Below are 23333 nucleotides of genomic sequence, written 5' to 3'. Positions count from 1 at the left end.
AACAATGAATTCCACTACGATTAGTCTTTATATCTCTTTGACAAACTGTTCAGAGTTTGGGAGTTTTTTGGTCCCTGGAGATTCTGTTTGAATTGATTTGGGGGGATCAGTCAATCATTACATTTACAAAAAATGTATATTAAATTGTTTTTAAACCAAAGATTGTGATTTTGTTGGAAGATAAGAATTAATTTGTGCTGCTATGGTACAGGTGGGTGTAAAGGACATGAGGGTTCTTTCATTTATGCAAGTCTAATGTCCATCCTGTTCTAAATGCGTGGACTATAACTGAAGACATTTTTCAATTAGTTTTTGCTGAAAATGTCAGGCTCACTCATTCACTTTTATTCACTTCCAAATGGCATTGAAAACTGTGAATACAAAGCTGACGGTCAGACACTGCAAAAATAAATCAGGCAATTAACTTTTACATTTTGAAAAGAAGCTCCAGCCACCATCTCCTGTAAAAGCTGAGACGGGTTTTACTTCCACTTTGTGCATCTCTGCTTTCCATGTTGCCATTTTCCAATTACACTTTCAACCAATTGTTGATGTTCGCTTTTTTCTGTCAATCACAGCATGTTGAAGTCAACAAAAGCGGAATAATTATTCCAGATCCAGGCTGTCGAGATACATTTTATGGACTGAATTTTCACTTTAAATCTGCACCATCTTCTAGACGAGAAAACAATGCCATTAACAAGCTGCTAAATATGAATTATTGTGTATACACTGAGGAAAATCAGTACGCTACTGCAGTGAATATATACGTTTTCATTAACACTAAAGCTGCTCGAAGAAATCTCCCACGACAATGACCGAAACTATTTAAGGACTCATGTATACAACATTTAAAGTTTAGCCTATCTCCAACACCAAACCCAAATCAAAACAACACAAAAGAGTACTTTAAATGCAGAATCACAACAATGTTTGATTACCGAAACATGTTATATTATGCCTCTCGTTTCTTCGTCTGCTGAGTTGCTCGTAATGATTGTAAATGATAACCTCGCACCTCACTTTCACATAAATGTGACACCCCATGAGAAATGTTGTGTGCGCGTGTGTATTCATGAGAACGCATGTTGAGGGAGATTGTCAGTTTCAACAGATGTGTAGTCTGCGCTGACAGCATGACATCTACTTTGCATGCTCAATATGACACGTTTGAATGCTCCCATGCATATTGTCCTGATGTGAAGTGATAGCGCCGCGCTGGAACCACTCCCTGTTGTCTCGCCATCGTCAATATAAAAACGTCTTCTTTACTAACAGGGAAAAACTGCAAGACTAGTACACTTGTGATACCTGTCACCGTTTTCTTTTCATCAATTTGTATTTTCTCATTTGGGTTTCTTGGTTGACTATGAGAACTGAAAAAAACAAACACAAAATGTCCGTCCACATCTCTTTTGTCAGAATCTGACCCTGACTCCACTGTACAGCATTACGGAGACTTATACAGTATCTTCAAGAAAACGCTGCCTCGAGTGTTCATCCATTTCTGCCAATACTCCACACACGCTGTTTAGTTTAAGACTTTCCACTTTGGTAACATGTAGAGTTGGGTCTGGCTCAGACTTGGGTTGAACACACCCAGAGGTCTGCTACTATGGGGTTAGACTGCCAGGGTCTTTAACCTACACTGCTACTATTACACTATTATTATGATTAGTCATATTTGTATCATTAGTTCTTGTTCTTGCCATAGTTGCTGTGCATCTCTCTCTCTCTCTCTCTCTCTCTCTCTCTCTCTCTCTCTCTCTCTCTCTCTCTCTCTCTCTCTCTCTCTCCCGGTTGGGGCGCCTGCTTCTGTTTGAGGTTTCTTACCATTCAAGGGGAGTTTTTCTTCACCATCAGGAACGTTGGGTCTCTGTAAAATAAAGAGTACTATTCTAGACCTGCACGATATGAAAAGTCATGATGATTTGGAGCTGTGCAAATTAAACCTTTGATGAATTGTAATACAAAACCCAGTCGTCTTTTTTTCTAATTAAGTTAACACCTTTTTCTGATTCATTTATCACCTGTGTAAAAGAATAATATCTCCAATTAGTCTAATCAATGAAGTAAGATAGCTTTTTTTTTTTTGCTGTGCTCATTATCTGCAATCACAGGTGCGAAAAGCCTTAGTACACATTACAAATTAAAAAACATTCTTGCCAAAGGCCATTCCTTTACTGTATAATTGTCTCCCCTACCAAGTGATTCACTATAATTAAGCCATGGAAGACAGCTCTATTCTCCTGTGAGCGTTCATATTAGTGCTACCACAGGCAGGTCTAACAAACATCTCACAGCTGATGCTTTTCAAAACAGCGGACAGCAACGATGTTCAGGGAGGTATATATACTGGTACACATTCTCACAAGGGAGAATACAATACACACAATGCAATCGCAGGTAGGAGGCCTTCGGGGAGACCTGTCACTGTTATCTTGGCCTAGTCTGCTGTGTTTGTGTGCGTACGTGTATGTGTGCCAGGGTGCTTTGTCTGAAGCAGGAAAAGCTTGACTTCAGCTGCTCTGACATAAACAGGATGCTTACTGGCCCACATAAACTAAGAACTTTACATTGATCAAAAACACGGTTTACAAATAGAAACCAGCCCATGTCCTCTTTATTAGAAAATCTAATCTGACCTCGTAGCCACACTCTCATGGCTATGCTAGTTTTAATCAATGCGTTTGGAAAATAAACAAACGCTGAGTGATTATTATGGAAAACAAGAATCTCTGCGACTCAGGATAGATGAATCATGGATAATTATGAGGTTGCCCTCAGGATGAAAACATTTTTTTTGGGAGGGGGGGGGGGCAAAGCAGCCTTAGCAATCACAACAGTGTGGCCACTCGTGTGTCCTGTCGTCAATGGGATGTGGTTTGAGGACTTGTGGAGTCAAGTGGTTTCAAGCTCAAGCTTGCTCATTTTAACAAAGCAATTATCAATCATTTCACTGCTGTTTGTGTGTGCTATAACTGGCATTGTAATTATACTGAAAACGTTTTTTATTTAAGAGCAATATTTGAACATACTGTCGAGCTTCTGTCTCTTGCAAATGTCGCAATGGGGCGGAAAGAAAACAATGACAACTGTTGTTTCACTGGGATTACTCTGTCGGAGGTTATATGGCATGCTCTCGCTCTATTGCTGTTTCTAACGCACTCTCAATTACATACACACACACACACACACACACACACACACACACACACACACGCACACACACACACACACACGCACACACACAGACACACACACTCTTTTCACAGTCCAGGGAAAATATGCAAAGGCCGGGTCAAAGAGATGTTTGTCAACATCATGTGCAAGGCGGAGAGCAATGGAAGCTGCATGCTAAACAGGCCCGGCCTCTATCAAGCCAATCGAATGCCTCTAAGCAAATGAGAAAACGTGGTTGGGCTCAGACACCTGGCTCTAAGACTCAATCACCCTCGCTCACTTCTTCCCTTCTTATCTCTCTATCTGCCCTCACACATCTCTATCAAGACTCGCCCAAGCTCTGCATATGGAATCATCTAAATCAATCTTCAACCCTATTTGTCTCCCTCTCCACTTTTTCATTAGCTGAAACAAATAAAGGCTCCGCTAATCCTGCGGCAAATGTGCTTTTATTGGATGTTTAAGCCACAGAGGCAGGAAGCTTGCTGGAGCTTTTAACAACGACGGCTGATTCCTCCGTGCAGCCAAACCCACATTTTCTTGGCAGAGGAAAAGCTGGTGGTGACCTGCAGAGCACTACCTACCAGCGAATACAATCACAGCACACGGGTCACTGCGTGTGCCTGCTGTATCCCCCACCTCTGCCGCCACTGACCAGATAACACCACAGGACAACCCCCTACAACATTTCTCATTCCTTCCACCTGTGTTACTCACACGCAAACTCAGTCAGGAGCAGCTCAGACAGGCCCAGTAAATCAGCATGCCTGTAAGTAGGTCTCATTGACCCCTCCGGATCCACCGGTGCCTGGCTCTCTCTAGATCATCCAGTCAATACATCCATATCCATCTTGTGTTTTTTGTTTTGAGACACACGCTCCCAACCCCCACACCTTCTTCTCACTGAATGTCAAACAGAAATTGGAGTCATCAATTACAAGTGAGCGCATGGAGCTGGAGCTTATTTTCTGCTGTCTGTATAGGAGTGAGCGTGATACACATTCTTATACAAACACACACACACACACACACACACACACACACAGATGTACCTTTTCCCTATCACGCACACACAAACATAAAAGCCCTTTCCTCCCATGGGATCAAGGACGAGTGGGTCACAAAGAAAAAGGTTTCCAAAAGAATCCAATAGACCAGTTCATACATACAAAAATCTATAAACTAAAGATTAGCTAGCCTGCATACACTCTGTCAGCCTTTCAAGTGAGACCTCGACTGCTCTGCTGGAGCCATGCATGGCATGTCAGGGTAATTCAACGGCTGCCTGTGCAGAGAGGCCGCGCGGTAACACTGGAGCCAAATCGACAACACACAGATACAGCATTTAAGCAATCTTTTTTCTTTCTGCTAGCACCTAAAATGATGTGTAGCGGTTAATACATCAATACATCTGGCAGGTTCTCAGCACTGACAAAGAAAAAGAAAACAAGTGGAGTAGAAGAGGCCAAACAATCCACTTTGTCAGGCCTCCAAATTCTGCTTGGCAAAGCGCTCTCAGTCGCAGGTCAGCCTTAATATCTCGGCCCCTTGAAATGCCTTGAAGGATCCCACTCAGATGGACTGACAGGGCGTCACTCGTGCCATTTCAGAGAGCCCAGCTTTCCATAAATAACAGGGAGACATTTCCCTGACATTATAATCTATGGTACGATGGAATGTAAAGTGTGTGAAAGGTTGTGTTTGTTTACAGCTCAGTCTTAAGATTCTGCACAATCCAGGAGTCCTATTCAAAATAAGGAATGAAACGTTGAGTCATGACAATCAATTTTACAACCACACCTCCCATTTTCCTCTACCCCTCACACCCAAAGCAGCCCAGCCAAGGATTTAGGACAGAGCACAGCGGATTGTATCTCACCTCTGGCAGTGGCATGCCGTTGATGATGAGGTCTGGCTGCTGGTGGGCCTGCCCGGTGAACGGGTGCTGATAGCCATGGTTGGGAGCTGCATTGCGTGAGTTCTGGTTCTCCACGTTGAGGAAGGTGCTCTCGGAGCGCCTGCAGCCCAGCGGCAAGCTCTGCTGGTGGTAGTCGAAGTAGTTGAGCGAGGAGGTGAGAGACGAGCAACTCACCACATTCATCTTGTCTGTCTCCTCGACGTCACGTGGCACCAGGCGGATGTCGTTCTTGTTCAGCTTCTTCTTCTTGCTGGACTTCTTCTGGTTGCCATATGAGTACTCCGCCACCCTGCGCAAGTAGAAGAAACTGAACAGACTCAATAAAGCAGTGTTCTGCCTTTCCCTCCCCTGTCCAAACGGTCAAAAAGCACGCCCGCCATGCCAGCTCGGGCGCTGCCATGGGTGCCAGACAAGCGCTCATTGCCCGCATCCAGGGGTGAAACAGCACACTTAAAGGACTCCCCACTCCCGTCTTGCATTCGAGCCGTTAACCCTTGTTTTTGTTTTTTTGCATTTGCATTTGCATGCTCAACAAACAACATGTCACAAACAGGCAGACAATATGCAAACATGCCAAGACCACAGAAGCAAAAGCACAAGGACACACTGGTAGGAAGCAGCACTACCGGTATATGCAATCATATTCAAAGCACACAACCCACACTAATTCCATTTTTTTCATCATAATCAAGCGAGCCCACGAGCAGCGCAGAGTGCAGGAGAACTGCAGATTCAAATTCATTTAGCTGCTCTCAGTGGCGGGTGCAAACTTGAACGGAGTATTTTGACTTTAATAAGAGCAAATGAGCAACACGAACATGTTTTATCAAAGCATCCTCAGTTTGGGGGAATTATCCATTCTTCGCACAGCCTCGCAGTTTTCCAAAAGAGAACAGATGCTAAGTTCTCTATAGTGATGACTACAAACCTCACTAAACACATTCCATATAATTTGTGATGTTTCGCACCATCTGCATCACTTCAAACTCTGAAGGAAGCCATTTTTAACCTTTCGGCGTTAAGCATATGGTTTATTTTCTTTTAAAGCGCAAAACAAAACTATAGTTACCCATGAAATCGCAATATATCTGGAACGTCTCTGTTCCTGCTTCTTGAACGCCTCTGCCCCCGCTGGCCTTTGCTGCTCACCAAAATGCATCTCTAATCCTCTGTCGCTTCTAAAATAACACTGGCCAAGATGCACGGCTATAGTTTGTCTTTTTCTTTTTTCTTTTTGATTGCATCTTCAAAACAGCTCCCTCCCCCATTTTGCTACCCTTTGATTCAGAGGAAAGAAAAAAGCAGCTGCAAGAGTAGAAAATACTCCATCTCTTTTTCATTTATCATTCTAACATGTTGTCTCTCAACTCCGTGCCCAAATTGAAATCTGGGAGGGGAAATCTTCAGAGTCAGACAGACTGACAGAGGACAAGCAATAAATTGGAGATAACTGCTCCTCATATTCGAGGTGGCGACTGAGAAGCAGAACACATCAGTGCTGATTAAAGCTCCCAGCAGGGAGAGTGGCTCACACGAGGAGAGTGAAGTGCTGAAAGCAGTTCTGTATTTGGAATTTGTAGCTTTCTAGTCATTGTTTCTTCTCTAAACAAAATGTATAAATGACGTGGAAAATGTTGTATTGCATAGAGGATCTGTTGTGATGGAGATAACAACACACAGGTATCCTTTTGTATCAGGTTCAAATAAAACATTTGTCGTGTTTTTTTTGGTATTCCTATGATGAGAAGAGACGTGGATTCTTCCTTTTAACAACACAATGTAAGTGGAGACTTACTTTTTCTAAGAGCTACTATAAAGAACAAGAATTGATTTTAAAATTGAAGCTCTGCAATCCACAAAATGTTGAAAAGCACTTAAAACTAGTAACAATTTCAACCAAACAGTACATGAGAATAGGAATACACCATAATAATCTATATTGAGAACAAACAAAAAACAGCAACACTGTGGCAGAATATGTTTTCATGACTACATGCTTGAAAAATGCTAAAGTTAACTTTGAATTAAAAAAAATATGTTTGTAGGAAAATATGATTATAGCTTCAGGTTAAACTCACAAATCCAATCTATATGTAAATTTATAGTGGTAATGTGGCACAGGGAAATCAAAGCCAGAGCTGATGTTCAGATTGATGAACAAAACAGAATGTTCAACATGCAAGGTCCGGGAAATAATCATCTGCTCCTTTACAGGGAAACTGGGTAACTAGTTAACGATGATGTGATTTATGTGACTTTTTACTATCAATAGAGTCAAATATTTTTGATAAAAGCTTATTTTCTTGCTCCAGATATTCCTTGGTGCAGAAGAAAGCGAGAGGCCAATCCGAGTGATCCTAGAAGACGGTCCATAATCACACTGGATTAAAGCTGATAACAGCCAATCAGCCACGGTGGACGTTAAATAATAAATGTCTGGGACTGCTATTGAACCAGTTGGACGTTAATTGTCCGGCAACACACCCGCAAATTGAACATGACAGTTGAACCGTCGTATTTATGAGTCAATTGGTTACAATGGGGGGATTAAATCAATCAATCACGTCTCCCTAACGCGGAACACTGGGCCTCAGCACAATGTGTCTGATTTAAAGCAGTCGGCTGAATCGTCTGCCTCGGTTTCAGCTGTGGGGAGGAAAGAAAAACTCTGCAGTCCTCACATTCGGGCCTACATGCTGCATGACAAAAGCAATGCACTCACACAACTCGCAGTTTCAGGCACGATCGCGGACACACGCACAGGCACGGGCGGGTGCTCGCTCCCCCCCCCCCTTACTCATGTGCACGCGCACACACATTACACACACATTACACACACACACACATACGAGATTTAGTCAGTACCTGCAGTTGTACGTTCGGATCTCCTTGTTATCCCTCTTGCACTTGACCGCCACAAAAATCATGGTGACAAACAGGATGGCCGCGATGGAGCCCAGAGCGATGATGAAGATGAGGGACAGGTTGACTGGTCCGATAGGCTCCTGTGCGTTCAGGTCCGGTGAGAGGTACACCACGATGTAGGCCGAGGCGGAGAGGGAGGGCTTGCCGTGGTCCCTCGCCACCACCGTGATCTCGTAGTTGGATTTGGCGTTTTCCCCAAACATCCGGGTGGAGCGCACCTCTCCGTTTACCTGGTCGATCTCAAAGAACGCCCGGTCCCCCTCAGAGATGGTGTAGGTCAGCCGCCCGTTCTCCCCCTCGTCGTAGTCGTCTGCCTTAACTTGGGTCACCATGTAACCCACCCCGGCGTTCCTGGGGATGGAAACCTCCGCCGTGCCATTCACGAGCGGAGGGTTTGTCATAACAGGTGTGTTGTCGTTGACATCCAGGACAACGATACGCACCGTGGCGTTACTTGATAAAGAGGGGTTGCCATTGTCTCTGGCTAACACTTTGAAATCAAAAGTCCTGGTGTATTCATGGTCGAATGATCTCATGGAGTAAATGCGGCCTGATGGGTTGATGCTGACATATGTGTTTACATCCATGTGCTTGATCTCACCGGGGACTATGGAGTAGGAAACTGTGCCATTCATCCCCAGGTCAGGGTCTTCTGCTGACACCGCCAGCAGACATGAACCAGGGAGGTTGTTTTCCATCACCATCTCTTGATAGTGTGGCTTCAGGAAGTGGGGAGGGTTGTCATTTTCATCCGAGACTTTGACTACCAAAGACTTTGTGGCGCGTAAAGGAGGCGTGCCACTGTCCTCCGCTTGGATAGTCAGGTTATATGTGTCCTTTTGCTCTCTGTCCAGCCTGCCATCAACAAGTATCGTGGAGAAGCTCTCATATTCTTGAAGTCTAAACGGAACATTGCCCTGCAGCCTGCACTGCACTTTACCGTTTGCCCCTGAATCCTTATCCGACACCCTCACCAGCGCAATGACATATCCCCGCTGCGCGTTTTCACTAACTTCCACCATCTCTGTGTTCAGTGAAAGCAGACTGATGACAGGCGGGTTATCGTTCGTGTCCATCACATTCACCGTGACTTTGCAGTGAGCTGGGATTGAGTTGGGACCTAAATCTTTGGCCTGCACGTCGATCTCGTATATTTTTGCCGTTTCATAATCCAAAACACCGTTCACGGTGATGATCCCGGTTGCGGAGTCAATTTTGAACGCATCCCTCGTCTTCTCGGCCACGTAACTGTTGAACGAGTACACAACCTCTCCATTAGTGCCCTCGTCGGGATCCGTTGCATTCAAGTCAATGACTAATGTATTGCTGGGGGAATTCTCCATCACATTAACAGTGTACACTGGCTCGTCAAACACAGGGTTATTGTCATTAGAATCAATTACCTTGATATTTAACTGGACCGCGCCTATTTTAGGGGGGTCTCCTCCATCTTCTGCGCTAATTTCATACGTATAGTGGGACTGGGTCTCCCTGTCTAACGATTTTTGCACAACAAGCTCAGCAATTTTCGACCCATCTCCTCTGGTCTTTATTTCTAGTCCGAAAAGCTCATTTGGAGTGATGGAATATGATTGCACTCCAAAGATCCCCGAGTCCGGATCGCTTGCCCCCTCTAGGGGAAACCTGGTACCAGGGGAGGCATTCTCAGAGATTTCAATGTCAATGTGGCTCGTTGGGAATCTGGGTGCGTTATCGTTCAGATCCTCAATTTCCACCTTGATGACACAGATCTCCATAGAGTTTGACATCACTTCTAGGGAAATAATGCACTTTGGGTTCTGTCGACAAACTACATCTCGGTCGATTTTCATTTGGGTTGTAAGGATTCCGGCTGGACTGAGTTCCACCCATCGTGGTTCTGAATTTGAAATAACCCTCAAGTACGGGGGCTGCAGAGCGATTTGAAATCCTTGCTTTAGTGCGTCCTTTGTCACGTTTCCAATAACTGACCCGGGCTTCATCTCCTCGTTTATTCCATACTTTACGTTAATAACAGCCTCAGCCGCGACCCAATAAAGGAGGAACACAGCAATTGTTTGTATTAATTCCATCTCCTTGGTTGGCATTGTACCTGTTGAGTTTTTTTCTCTCTCTCCGCCTTATAAAGAGCTCGCTAATTACGCACGAAAAATGCACGTCAGAAGAAAATCGGGGGAAAAAAATGGTCCAAATGAATTATCTCATTCAAATGTCCAAAAAAAGTGTTCGAGTGACGAAAAAACTCTTCTGTATGCAAATTATATCATGGCATGAAAGCTATAATCGTAACAAGTGCTTTAGCCTATTTTACTCTTCTCAGGCAGAGCACATCCTCCGGTCTACTGCAGCGGGCGAAACATTGGGGACGACAGATCAGTGAAAACATGCTGAATCTTCTCACAACAGTGATTTAGCCGTGTAAATCCGTGCTGCTCTCCTCAAGCGGCAAACTGGTTTTACACATGACTCATATGATGAACTGTCCATTTCCAAGTGGGCTGAAAGGAGGGGAAACGATCGGACTGCATAAATGTGAGCAAGTCCACACAATGTGCAATCTTCCGTGCAGATGAATGACTGGGGTTCAAAAAGTCCGTGTTAAAACCTCCGCCTTGGTGCCAAGCAAATACTTAAGTCGCATTTCGGATACACATCTTGCTCTGGGAGAGATATTACAAGCAGTGATACAATGTCCTCTTCGGCTATATGCTTTCAAATTGCACATCGGATGAAGAGAAAAGCTCAAAGAATCAGCAGACACACAATTATTCAACAACTCAAGTCCGGATATCTTTGTCTAAAGAACATGGGTGCGATAGAGGGGATGTCTCATCTCATCCCTGAAGTCCCGATTACCTTTTTTTTGTATATTTCCAGCAGATTTAGTCTTTCATCCTCTCCGCAAGTCTTGGGAGCTTTCCCTTAATTTCTTAGTATCTCACTTGGAAAAAAAAGGCTGCACATATCCCGATAATTAGTCCATGCAACATAAAAGAAAAAAAAAGAAGAAGAATTCCGTTAAGCCCAAAAAGCCAGTGGGGAGGAAACGATGCAAGCGCCTACTGTATGTACAACACACATGTCATGTTGGGCAGCAAGCAAAGTCGAAAGCACAGTAGCCGATATCCAGCCTGGGTTGGGGCAGGAAAAAAGAAAGAAATCGCCACTCGGTGCCAGTCGGCTGTCTAGTTGACTCCAACAAGCGCTCCTCTCGCTTCACTGGTGCACACTGGCGGACGCGCAGCTCCGAGCCGAGCGCTGAGTCTCAGGACCTGCAATCCCCTCAGCCAATCAGGGGTTACACAGGAGGGCTGGGAGCTGCTGGTGGGTGGGGCAAAGTACAGCAGTGAAACACGGCCAACTACCTGTTCTCCTGCAGATGGACGACTCGACGGGCAATTACAGCGTACAAGTTGAAACACGGAGCGGTGTATTAGATGATCGCTCGAGCAGCGGTTCCAAAAGGGAGGTCTGAGGACCCGAGGGGGTCTTTGAGAAGGAGTCATCGGTACTCCAGGAAGACAAAAAAAGAAGAAAAAAAAGAGTCACAGACTAATTTCTCCCAGTGGAGGCAGAAGAGATGCTAAGGATAACTTTTCACAGATGTGTCCTTGTTTTGTCTTACAGTAGCCAATGGGCAATTATTTGTAAGGAGTCATCTTTTACAACACAGATCTTCTCAATGGGGACCCTGGAGGTTGTTGTGGACTTAAATGGATCTCTGTTTGACCCTTAGTGACAAGTCACAGCCGAGTAAACTCCCGACCAGAGCAGCTGCTATCACCGAAGGACCAAATAGCATTTCCTGCTTCCTTCTGCTGCATATTTTAAGTTTTATTTTGCAACTGTGCGCTTTAATGTTACATCATTTACACCCTACCCTGACTCCCTTGTGCGTCTGAACTTAACCAACACCGTGCGCGGACTCAATAATTAATTTTACATTATAGATTATGGATTCAATGTAGAAGCGTGTTGGGGTGGAAATCTTGCCATCGGTGAGATCATTACACAGCAACACGTTAGTCATAAAACAAGATCTTCTGATTTAATATCAGCCTCGAGCCTCCTTATTAATTACACAAACCCCACTGGGACACGGTTAATATCATATTCTTTAATAGTCTGTTTCACAGCTGAATCTCACATTCAATACGTATGGATGAACTAATGGAGATGGTTTACTAATAGACAACCTAGTTGCATCCCATGAACACGAACACATCGCCTTCACTGTAATTTAATCGTTCTTATTTGTCATCCGCAAAGTCCACATGTATAAAGCACATATTCTCTCATCACACTCCCTGCAATCTTCTTATTCAGATGGAAGCGACACTCGGTCTCTCACGCACACACTCACACACACACACACACACACAGACACAGACACAGACGCACACACGCGCGCACACACTCCTCCGGTGCAGCCAGCCTGTCCGCCTCTCAGCAGCGCGCTGCGCCGCCATCACATCCTGTCGAGGTTCAGGCCGATTTCAAAGTCACAAGGGTGACACCTAGCGTCCGCAGCCGCCGCTCGATTCTGTTATTCCAGCTTGTCCATTTTTACCCCCAGACTGTTTCACCCCAATGAAAAACAACCATGTGCCACAAGAATAACAATGAAGCACACGGGCAAATCAATTTCCTCTTTATATTGGACTAGAAGTCGGCGGTTTGACCACAATTAATATGCTGTCCAAGAGGTGAATTAGTTCTGAGCCATATCCAATCATTGTTAATCAATAAAGAGTGATTGAACTGTGTATGGGAAGGGGAATAAGGTCATTGTTGTGCAATATGGACAAATAATTTACCTTCTTTATTTACGTTTTTATTTATGACACACACACTTAAACAGTGTCAGTAAATTAAACACTGGAGGATGAATAGTAGCAGCTTCACTGGGCTTATTGCAGACTACTAGACGGACATAAAACCCTTTATGCAGTTCTGAATATATGGCTGTCGCCGTTTCTCTACTTTACAGGTTACACAAGAGTAAAGGAAAGTCCAGAAACACTCACCACCACCGTTTACTGTTGTAAAATGAAAAATAAAAAGATAAAGGCCACGCAATCTCCTCACTGTTAAACACCTCGGATGGAATATCCATTTAGAGGAAATATTTTTCCTCTTCTCTCGCATAACACAATCCCATCTTGACAAACAAGCAAGTATCAACAAAGCAACTTGTTTGCTCTTCCGTAACAATTTTCAAGACGTGTTGCAGTCGCATAAGTAGAGCGCCAGAAGAATCTTTAAGCTCATAAATTCTTAATGTCAGAGAGTTAAACAACCGTAGGCGCTGGCAAGGGACTTTCTTTTCCTCGGGGCTTTCTGATGGCTGTATGTACAACTTAGTGCATAGAACGTTTTGTATTTCTATCAGTCTGCGATGGTATTACAGAGGCTCGCATTGGCGGCTCTGAGCCAAAAACGTGCTCTCTGGAAAGAATACAAAAACACAATAAAAATGTGCCTTTATTGTTTATTTTTCATTGTGATTTCTGTTCCAAATGATCAGGAGACTAGACTGCTCGTATGAGCAATAATGTAGCATCAATGGGGCTTTTGTTATTTTACTTTGTGTAATCACGTGATTAATAATATCTTCATCGTGGGTTGGTTCATGTCTAAACGGTTAAGCTGAGACTTCTGTCTTTAACCCAACGATGGAAAGGTTTAAAGTCCTCGGCCTTCATGTCTCGGTCCAATCTGGAGTGCTACAGCAGCTGATGACGGATACAAGGGTTAATAATGTCGCAGATTTTCTCCCCACTGCGTTTGAGTGCAGTGTGCCTCGAGCAACAGGGCTGATCATAAACTATAGCGCCGTAATTTAGCCACAATGTATTTCTTTCTCTCGGAGAGTGGTGGCATATTTCATTTATGAGTTACAATCTACCTCCACGGCCCTCCTGCTGTCGACGTTCTCTTTTGTGTCTTTTATTGATTTTACTGCTATGTAAAAATCCTTATGTCTTCTATTGTGGCGCATTGACGGCTCGGCATCAGTGTTTGTGTACATTGCTGTCGTTGTTGATCGGTGAAAGAAAGAGGGAAAGTGATTGTGAGAAGGCATTGTGTTTACTCTTCTCGATTCATTAAACTGTCATGTTATTCAGGTTCTGGAGTTGTTTTTTGACCATACGCTACGTTCTGGCTTGATTTCTGTTTGTCACCTTCCTACAGTACATTAACCGATGTAGCTGCCCTCAAAGAATACTGAAGATTTACTTCAGAAATATCACGACTTTATACATGACTCTGTGTATTGGATATTTGTTGATGGGTAAATAAATGAAAAGAGATGTGTGAGATTGCATGTTGTCTATCAACAGGTGTTTGATTACACTGCCGTGATATGATAGTTCTTCGTTTATTGAGAATAAATGGATATCTAAATGTATTTTCGAATATATACGAAGCACTGTAGAATGTTTGCTCTAAGGCGGCTTAGTGGTTTTCTTCTTTAACTTTAAGACAGGAGGCAGAGTTTGGCTATTTAAATCCATGGGAATTTCACAACCTTGCACTGGTTTCTGAGCATATTTTCTGAAGGATTTGTGGTGGAAAGCTTGAACCAGTGCAGTTGAAAGTACACAGAGAATGACTGATTTTATTTCATATCATTTTTTTTTTTCCTCTGCTGCCAAGGAACGGCGCACGTCTGTAGTCTGTCCCCGCTGCTTGCTTGGAAAGGAATATCTAAGCTCCTCTGACAGATGCTGGCATTATCACCCCCCATGTCCTGCCCGGCTCTGGAACTCGGCCCGTGCACAAACACGGACTTACAGGAGCTAGCGCAAGACAGCAGAGACAGACAGCGACGCATCGATTTTGAGAGAGCAAGATGGCCACGCTTATTTTGGCTTCAGCTGAAGATGACGTTATTATTATGGTCCTCATCCATACAGCTTCACAAAAAAATTGATTTCTGCTGAGCACCCCTTGCCAGAGGCATAAAAAAAAGGAAGGAGAACTGACAGGCTTAATCTATGGCCTCTCGTCAATGACGATACGCCCTCCACTCCATTCCACACTGTGCCTGTCCATGATACATCAATTAGTATCAACTCTCACCATCCATCTAAGGGGGCACAGAGTCCCCTGGGCTCACCAGCACGACTGTACAAGTCAACAGTAAAACGGGCCTTTTCTCTGCTCTTCAATTACTTTTTTTTATTGCGCTGTTGGTTGTTTTAATTTAATCCCGTTTTTAATCCCAATTCCCCCCCCCCAAAGCATTGGCCTGCAACCCCCATCGTGGTTGAGTTGAAGAGGAAAGAGTGCAGTGGGTACACCTCGGCTTTGTGTCTTTCAATCAGTGTTAATACCACTGGAAATAATGTATTTTACGTCCCGTCACTTTTGTGTGAATCAGTCAGTGGAAATAAAAGTGGAAGGTTGGTGTTTGTACCCATTCTGGCACTTTCCAAACTGGAGTGTTACCATAAAGCAAAACTAACGTTTCTCATGGCTGCTGCTGACGCACCAGCACAAGAGCTGCTTTTGATTCCGGTGTGTTCGAGTAGACATGTTAAAGGTTTTCCTGAATAGCTTCCCTCAGGTTTCATAGAATTACCCCGCTCGGCTTTCTTTTACCGGGCTCCTGCAGGCAATGGATGCAGATGGTCTGCTATTAGAGTGGACATAGACCTTGATGCATACAGATGCCATTTGAATGAAAGCGTTGCTGAATGTGTGTGTTTGAAGCTTGGTGGTGGGCCCCTGATCATCAAGAGCTGCATTGATTCAATATGCAGTTTGTTGTTTAAACAATTAATAATTCTCAACCCAATGACCTATTTGCTTCTGAAATGAAACATGTTGAAGAGATGCTTGTTGTATTTGTGCATAATTAGTTTAGCTATTTATGCTGTTAGATAGCAATTAAAAGACTTTGTACACAGTTCTCATGTTCGGAGCCAAATGTACTCTCACCGGTTCTCTGAAGGTCTGTATGATGGATAACAATTTCAACTCTAAATAGCTACTTGTTAAAGAACTCTCTTCAAAGTGAGAACATTACCACTTTTATTGTATGTTCATTTAAGTTACTTTTGCCCTTTTCACATTTACTGTCCCACAGCATTTGGTCTAGAAAAGTCCATAAATATAGACAATATCCTCATCTTTCTTCATCTTCTTTAAAAATATATGTAGACTATACGCCTGTGCGAAACAGTTTATAGAGACTACAGAATATCATGCAGCAAGACATTATCATAATTAATAAGAGACTCATACGTTCAGGAAAACAGGGCAAACCAAGAATATGTAAGTTCCCTCATTGATTTTCTTTTTGCTGCCTGCAGGGGCTCCATTGTAAAGCGAGGACAGGCTTTACAGATTGTTGGAGCCTCAGATCATTCTTGATATTTGTCATTTACAATTGTATTTCTCCCAAATCAAACAAAGTGCTCCTTGTAACACATTTCATTTCCCCCCGAAACGGATTGACCGCTGAACAGCATTCTTCTAAACATACCTGAATTGGGAAATCAAACATTTTACAGTAGCTATGAAAGCTTTAGGCAACACGAGCTGGTAAAACATATGCTTTCAGTCAGGGCGTCTTGAACCGAGTCTATGATATTGACTATAGATTTTGGAGATGAACCTTTCATAATGCTTGATTGTTTGACGCACAATTTCTTCTCCATTTCCATAGAATGAAGCACAATAGGTGTAATCAAGAGCACAATACAATGTTATTTTGATCTAATCATCTTGCTGTGCAGAATCAGTTGCCTTTGTTTGGATGCCTGTGTCTGTTAAAAGTAAAAACAAAAAAAACACAAGAACCTAAGACTCTGAATAGACAATAGTCCGGTTATTTGTACACAGAAGTTTCTGTTCACCTGGCGTACGGTCAATTAGCTTTGTGTTGCTGTGTTTATTCAATGTCAACTCTGATTAATAGGCACAACATGGTGTATAGAACACCTGAAAATGTAGTACGGTGCCTGGGTGGGACATTGTTGCCATCTGATACCATCTCCACAACACGGTGCTTATCTCGTCCCCCCCTTGGGGGTGTTTACAGCTGTTTTCTCGTCAAGACAAATTAGTGTGACCGTGTGCCTCTTTCACCCCCTCGGAGAGCAGCAGTGAACGGAGACATCCTGGTCACTACCTCTCGCTGTGTTTTTGGATTGGGAAATACTTGGCCTTCCTAAGCGGCATTTTAAAGTTGGTGACATATGTCAGTTGTGAGTAAATGTGTTTTCTTTTGCTTTGTATTCATAACCTGGGGATCCAAGAGGAGGATAACATATTGTTGGGGGTTTTATTCCCTCTCTAATCTGTCTGTCTAATCTAATATACTTTTTTTTATGAGCGGCTGTGGCTGATTTAGCTGTGGTAATACTCTAAATCCTGACTATCCTGACCGGGCTGTGAGAGAACGAGGTTATATTCACAGAGGATAACCTCCCTCCACACAACACACACATACATCCACTCGGCCTGACACCGCCGCTTTGTGTCTCACAAACACAGCAAAATAGCAAAATAGATTTAGCACATTTTCACTTAAAACAGAGACCTTGGTGATGCTAGCAAATACGTTATAGCCTCACTCTAATAAACGTTGACTTCCTGCTGGTGAAAAATTAGGTTTTGTCAAGAAAATGACATTTCCTTTTACACTGACCATGACAGTGTTGTTAGCAAACCCCAGGTGGCTAAGCACAGCCACTCCTGCGGGCACCCATATGTTGCCTGCGTGATAGATGCAGAAGCATGAGGGGGGGGCTCATGTTTATTGCTTTTCATAATGGGCCACCAGTGTCCTCATGGTAATGAGGACTTTGCCCTATGATTGTGCCAGTTTAAAATGGTACACTTCATCACCTTAATACTGGGCTCCAGCTACATTTGATGGCATCGGCTCCATTAAGGCTCGCCACACATTAGTAGGTCTTGTTATTTCAGCATTAGCTTGTCAACACCTCATCTTAATTTCACCGCTGAACCACATCTGAACCATATAAATGGAGACCCCGAACGCTTTGGCTGCCTGTGTCGAGAGGAGATAGGAGGTGAGAGTGTGAGTGGGTGTAAGCACACAGTCGCATTTGTGTGTATGCCACTATGTATGGATGCGAGTGTGCGTGCGTGTCAGCATGTGTTGTAAAAGGCATTCTCCTCCTCAGAGAGATGTGAATACAAAATAACAGACACTGAGACGGAAATAGAGGAAGAGAGACAACGAGAGTGAGCGCGCGAGTGTGAGAGAGAGAGAGAGAGAGACAGAGAGAGAGAGAGAGAGAGAGAGAGAGAGAGAGAGAGAGAGAGAGAGAGAGAGAGAAAATAATCTCATGCTATGTTATCCCTGCAAAACCTGACAAACCACCCCCGAGACTGATCTGGCTTAGCATTCAGTATGGTTAGGGGCTTGTTTGTGCTCCCTATGATTGGAGCAGGCTGGCTAAGTTGGCCTCATAACAGTCCAGTCACAGTGGAGCCCAAGTGGAGTCACGCTGCCTAGGGATGGCAGGTCTGTCTCTATCTGGCCACAGATATCAATAAAGGCTGCAGTGCAGTCTTCTGGGAGGCTGGACAGTCCAAATTCTCTCCCCTGAAGGAGGGTTATTAATTGTCCCGATGTTGTATGTGGTCTGCTTGCACAACATGTTTTTTTTTGTTGAACATTCTGAATTCCAGGCATGTATCCCAGAATGCAATTAGTCCTCTGCCATTAGATCAAGCGACACATGTCTTCTCGCCTCGTGCCTGGTCTGGAATTACGGCGAGGGGAGGGAGAAAAGCAAGACATTAGTATGGAAATTAGCTGTCTTCAAAGCCTTTGGCGTTAAAGGTGGTGTACGGTGTTACAGGAAGGTGGCAGTTCCCTTTGCAGATATCCAAGTGGGAAAAAACACAGGGATACAGGAGGATTGATTTCCTTGGGAGACTCATATCCCTCTGTGCAATGTGGGATTAAGGAAATGGCACATGAAAGGCATATCATGCTGTTTAGTATACACTAATTGCACATGGGGTATTGGAGTGGTCTGGGATAAGCAGATTGTATTTTAGCATCACACGCTGATTTTTGATCCATGAAGAGTTGGAGGTCCTTAAGATTTTAAAATAAACACAGAAGAGTTTGTAATCTTCACTCGAGCCCAATGGAAGCAAGCCCAGGCCTGAGAGATGATCCGCTTTGCCTTCTGATGCTTCTCCTCACTTCCTCTGGCCAGTAGAAACGAACAAACTGACACATGAAGTCCTTAAAAGGTACAGTAGGTGTATTCAATGCAGTATAATCATAATACAACAAACCAATATATTATGTTTATACGTCTGACAGACATTAGTTTGAAATGTAGAAACAATAAATAATTTAAAAAATGTATATACTGAAAATTAGCTTCTTTTCCATTTCAATTCCAACTACTGGCAGTAAAGTGTTTAGTGTTGGTCAGCAGGTTAAGGTTGCCAGTGAGGTGCTGAAGTCAATGCTCTTTTAAAATGTGATCAAACTGGACTGAACCCTGTGCTACATACAGTGTGGTAATGTCTGACCTGAGGATAAACACCGTCTTGGCCCCTCAGCTGCAGCGTAGCTCAGTATGATGCCTATATATTAGGACAGTATGCTACACTGGTGCTATATTTCATGGTTTTACGGGTTAATGCTCAGTTGTAAACTCTTTCCATTTTCTTTTACTAGCTTAGCATGCTCATGTTCAGATAATGTGTGCACTCATGTGGGTTTTAATACAGATTGCGCTCTGCCTGCATTTGTATTGAAGATACAACTCATGTTCTGGTACAACATAGATACTGTGGATTTGTAGCCAATATGTATGCAATAAAGGGTTAAACCTGCATGTTGTTGACACAAAAACTACCTGATTTATTTTCCAGACCTTCATGATTAAGGTTAGTGAAAATATGAAAGTTGCCTGTTGGTTTGTAAATGGGACACAATCAGGCATCATCCAACCAAAGAGATTTTGAGGAGCTACGACTTCATCACACTATTTCAACCTTTGTATATTATATATTCTTCACATACCTGTCAGGTCACATCGTCTTTTTAGTTTTAGGCTTTAATGTTGAAACAAGCCTCGTGTGTAAAACTCAGCTTCTTTAATCTGTAGGGTTCAACCAGTCCTGGTTAGTAATTTTAGGCCAAAATGAGGTAATGGTGTGAAGTCCCAAGGTTATAATCATACATATCTATTACAGCCACATGTTTCTTAAGTTCTTCTTTTATTCGATACAACTACAAGGCATGATAATGTCTTAAATACCTAAAGATCTAAGATAATTGCTCTTTCTCGCACCGCCTGGCTTCATTACCTCTCTTACTGTGTCGTGGGGTGGTACTGCTTATTTTGGCAAGAGGCAATCTGGCCCTGAAGCTATGGGAATTCCTTTCCCCCATGTGTCAGCGAATGTTTACCGAGGCCTGAGGACTGTGGATGGATCACAGGATTTCATAATCCACTGCCCGTACAGTGGAGCAAGGGCAAAAAAATAATTCCCTTTGTGTCAACAGTTGTTTCATTCATGGGTAATTTCCCAATAGCTAGCCTGACGCTGCAGCCAGAGATAGAGAGAAAGGAAGAGATAGCAAGAGAGATGTCCACAGTCAAGTGCTCTGCTTCCCTGGAAACTGCTTCATGATTTGGTTGTAAAGCCTCGCTATTTGTATTCCTCCAGAGTTGTTCCTACTCATTCATGTGTTCCTACTCATCCATGTATTAGAATTTATGAGAGCCATATAAGTCAAGATATGTAGATGATGTCAGCAGTTCTGAGAGAAGGGGGAACATCTCTGGAAACGCTACTCAACAGTTTTCTTTTTGCTCCCTGGGCACTGGCTATTTTCCCAGACGTAGTTCAGGATAAATGCACTGTTGAAGTGAACTCTGAATGGCAGCTCTGGAGGTAAAAGTCAGTCAGACCTGAGCACAGACTCAAAATCTGAATTTCAGAAATGTGATATTTCATGTTGTATCGAGCAGCAGTGCTTCTTTTATTTTCTGGCTATGGTTTTATCACATATAAGAAAAGCATGTCCTGCAAAGTGACAACCCTAGTTTAAGCTGGGTTCATTTTGTTAATGCAAACTATGGCATAAAAAATAAAATAATTGTTGTTAAAACTAAATAATAAGAATCTGCGAAAAACTTTATTACATATGGTCGTTTAGAAATTAAAACAATGCAAAAGATGAACCAATTGACAAACTAAGTAATTATTGCTTATTAAATAGCCCATGCATCTACGACTCACAGGCTGCGTAGCCTATTCCTGCCAAACAGTATGCTTCAGCACCTAAATAGATCTCTTGTTCAGTTCTCTGGGATCGAATAAAGCATGTTCTGACCCTGTCAGTATAGTCTTCTGATATTACAGTTACTGAGTAGACAGAGTTATGGACAGAATTCACAGACGATTTACTGAGAATTAGACAAAAATCTGAAAAAAACCCAACTTTTGGTCTATATTGATAATATCCCTGTCAATTAAAACTGTATAGAGAGAAAATATGAATACATCATTAAACTTAATGTTAAGTCCTAAATCAAGGCTTAATTTAAGACATGGCAGCTTTGAGTGACAGGTGGGTGTGATCTCATGTCGCTAGATGCTAACTGTCGAGATGCGTCACCCGCGCCCGCCCAACGCCACCAACGATCCACTTTCTCGACCATTTTTAAAGTGAGGCTGTGTCATTGCTGCCAAGATGGCGACCAGAGCCCCCCGCTTTGAGCTTCACGATAGCTCTTCAAAATCCCTATGGGTAACTTCAAGAAGACCACGTCCATATTTTATACAATCCATGGGGTATCCTTGAAGCCTGACAAACATGACTGCATTTCTTTACTCATAAAACATTTTTTTTTTTTTATCAATTTTTAAAATCATGCAGAGTTTACATCCTCATTTAATAAATTGCACTTTTCCTCTTCCTTGTCCATGACTCAATGCTTTGATGCCTTGTGCGTTACCGCAGACAAATGTTGATCACAGGAATATCACATTACTACGCTGCAATTTGCATGTGTCCGATAGAAACAAAATAGGGACCCACTCGTAAAAACATTGCGCCATAGCACTACTAATGGTCAAAAACTCCACAGGGCGCCTTTAAATTATGCACTCTGCAACTATACCACGCAGAGCATTTGTCTCACGATTGCCCCCCGTATTGAGTGTCGCTGCACAACAGAGAGGCATAAAACAGCTTTCTCCAGCCTCTGCTGCAGCTACACTGTTAAACTTCCCCATCAATATGCGTTTATACTGCTGTCAGTGCAGCAACCTGGGTCTTCCTCTGCTATGTGTCTGACTGATTATAAAGGTGGAACAACTTCACACTGTTTGTGGGCCAGCCATCATGGCCCTTCGCAGACTTCAGGACGCTTCTGTACTTTTTCTCTTCCCTGCTCTTGACTGATATCTGGGCTGCACAGGACTGCAAAAGCAGGATCATCTTAAGGTGGATAAAGAAGGACTTCCACTATCATAACCCTGTGGATTAACTGGTGCCTTCTCTATGCTGATATGAAAGTGCACTGCATTGCAGGCAGAGTATACGAGCACTGCAGACAGAGAGTGTAAGTCAAAGGTGCATTGTTTGGCATTATAGCAGTGTGAATGGGTGTGTTACACTGTTTTGTTCGATGACAGAGGTTTGCATCCGCTAGTTTGTTTTTAAAACTTATGTAAATACATCTAACAGAAAAGGAGCATGGCCAAATTAATGAAATTATAACCACCATTCCATAAATAGCAACAATAAATAACTAATAATGGGAAAATGAAACGGCAAAGCAATAGGAGGGAAGCAGGACAACATTAACAAACCATTAAAAACATCCTGCACCATCAGTGACCACCACTTACAGCTACAACTTATTGACTTTTCGAGCACACACTGCCTTCTGCACTCACATCATGCTGCACCGACTGTGAAACTGAGCATCCGAAAGGGGAGAACAGTCACATCGGCCACCCAGTTGCTGTTATCAGAAATGTGAAATACATTTCTGACAGCTACAATATCTCCCACTTGCTCAAGAGAGCTCTTGTGTTTCAACAAACCGGTGCCAAGCAACATCGTTGGCATTTTGATGTAAATAGAATCCAATATCAATACGATTACAATAGATTTAGTTTAATTTAAAAGAAACTATATAGCTGACACAGTTTGTTTACATCTGGTTTAACTTGCTATTTAGCAACTATAAATATGTGATTTCATTACAGTCGCTAACTTGAGGCTATTTCCCATGGTGTGACTACAGGGCTATAAGTGAGTAACCAATGAGCTACA

General features: G+C 43.1%; 1 protein-coding gene across 7 annotated transcripts in view; it reads right to left on the bottom strand.

Annotated features, from left to right (window-relative positions):
* Positions 1-11241, bottom strand: part of pcdh19 (protocadherin 19) — a 54937-nt gene extending 43696 nt beyond the window's left edge. For 2 of the 7 annotated variants that reach the window (XM_068595364.1, XM_068595362.1), the window contains exons 1-2: positions 7967-11241; positions 5063-5408 (exon numbers count right to left, since the gene is read on the bottom strand). In XM_068595364.1, coding sequence (XP_068451465.1) covers positions 5063-5408; positions 7967-10113 — 2493 coding nt within the window. In that variant the 5' untranslated portion in view covers positions 10114-11241. The remainder of the gene's footprint in view (positions 1-5062; positions 5409-7966) is intronic. The other 5 variants (XM_068595368.1, XM_068595367.1, XM_068595366.1 and 2 more) reach the window with 3 other exon arrangements.
* Between the last annotated feature and the right edge of the window lie 12092 nt (positions 11242-23333).

This window comes from Clinocottus analis, unplaced genomic scaffold (assembly GCF_023055335.1).
Source record: "Clinocottus analis isolate CAN_PGR_092001 unplaced genomic scaffold, fCliAna1.0.p SCAF_10, whole genome shotgun sequence".
Lineage (NCBI taxonomy): Eukaryota > Metazoa > Chordata > Actinopteri > Perciformes > Cottidae > Clinocottus > Clinocottus analis.
Note: the sequence above shows the minus strand (reverse complement) of the source record. Positions and strands in the feature narration are given on the sequence as shown.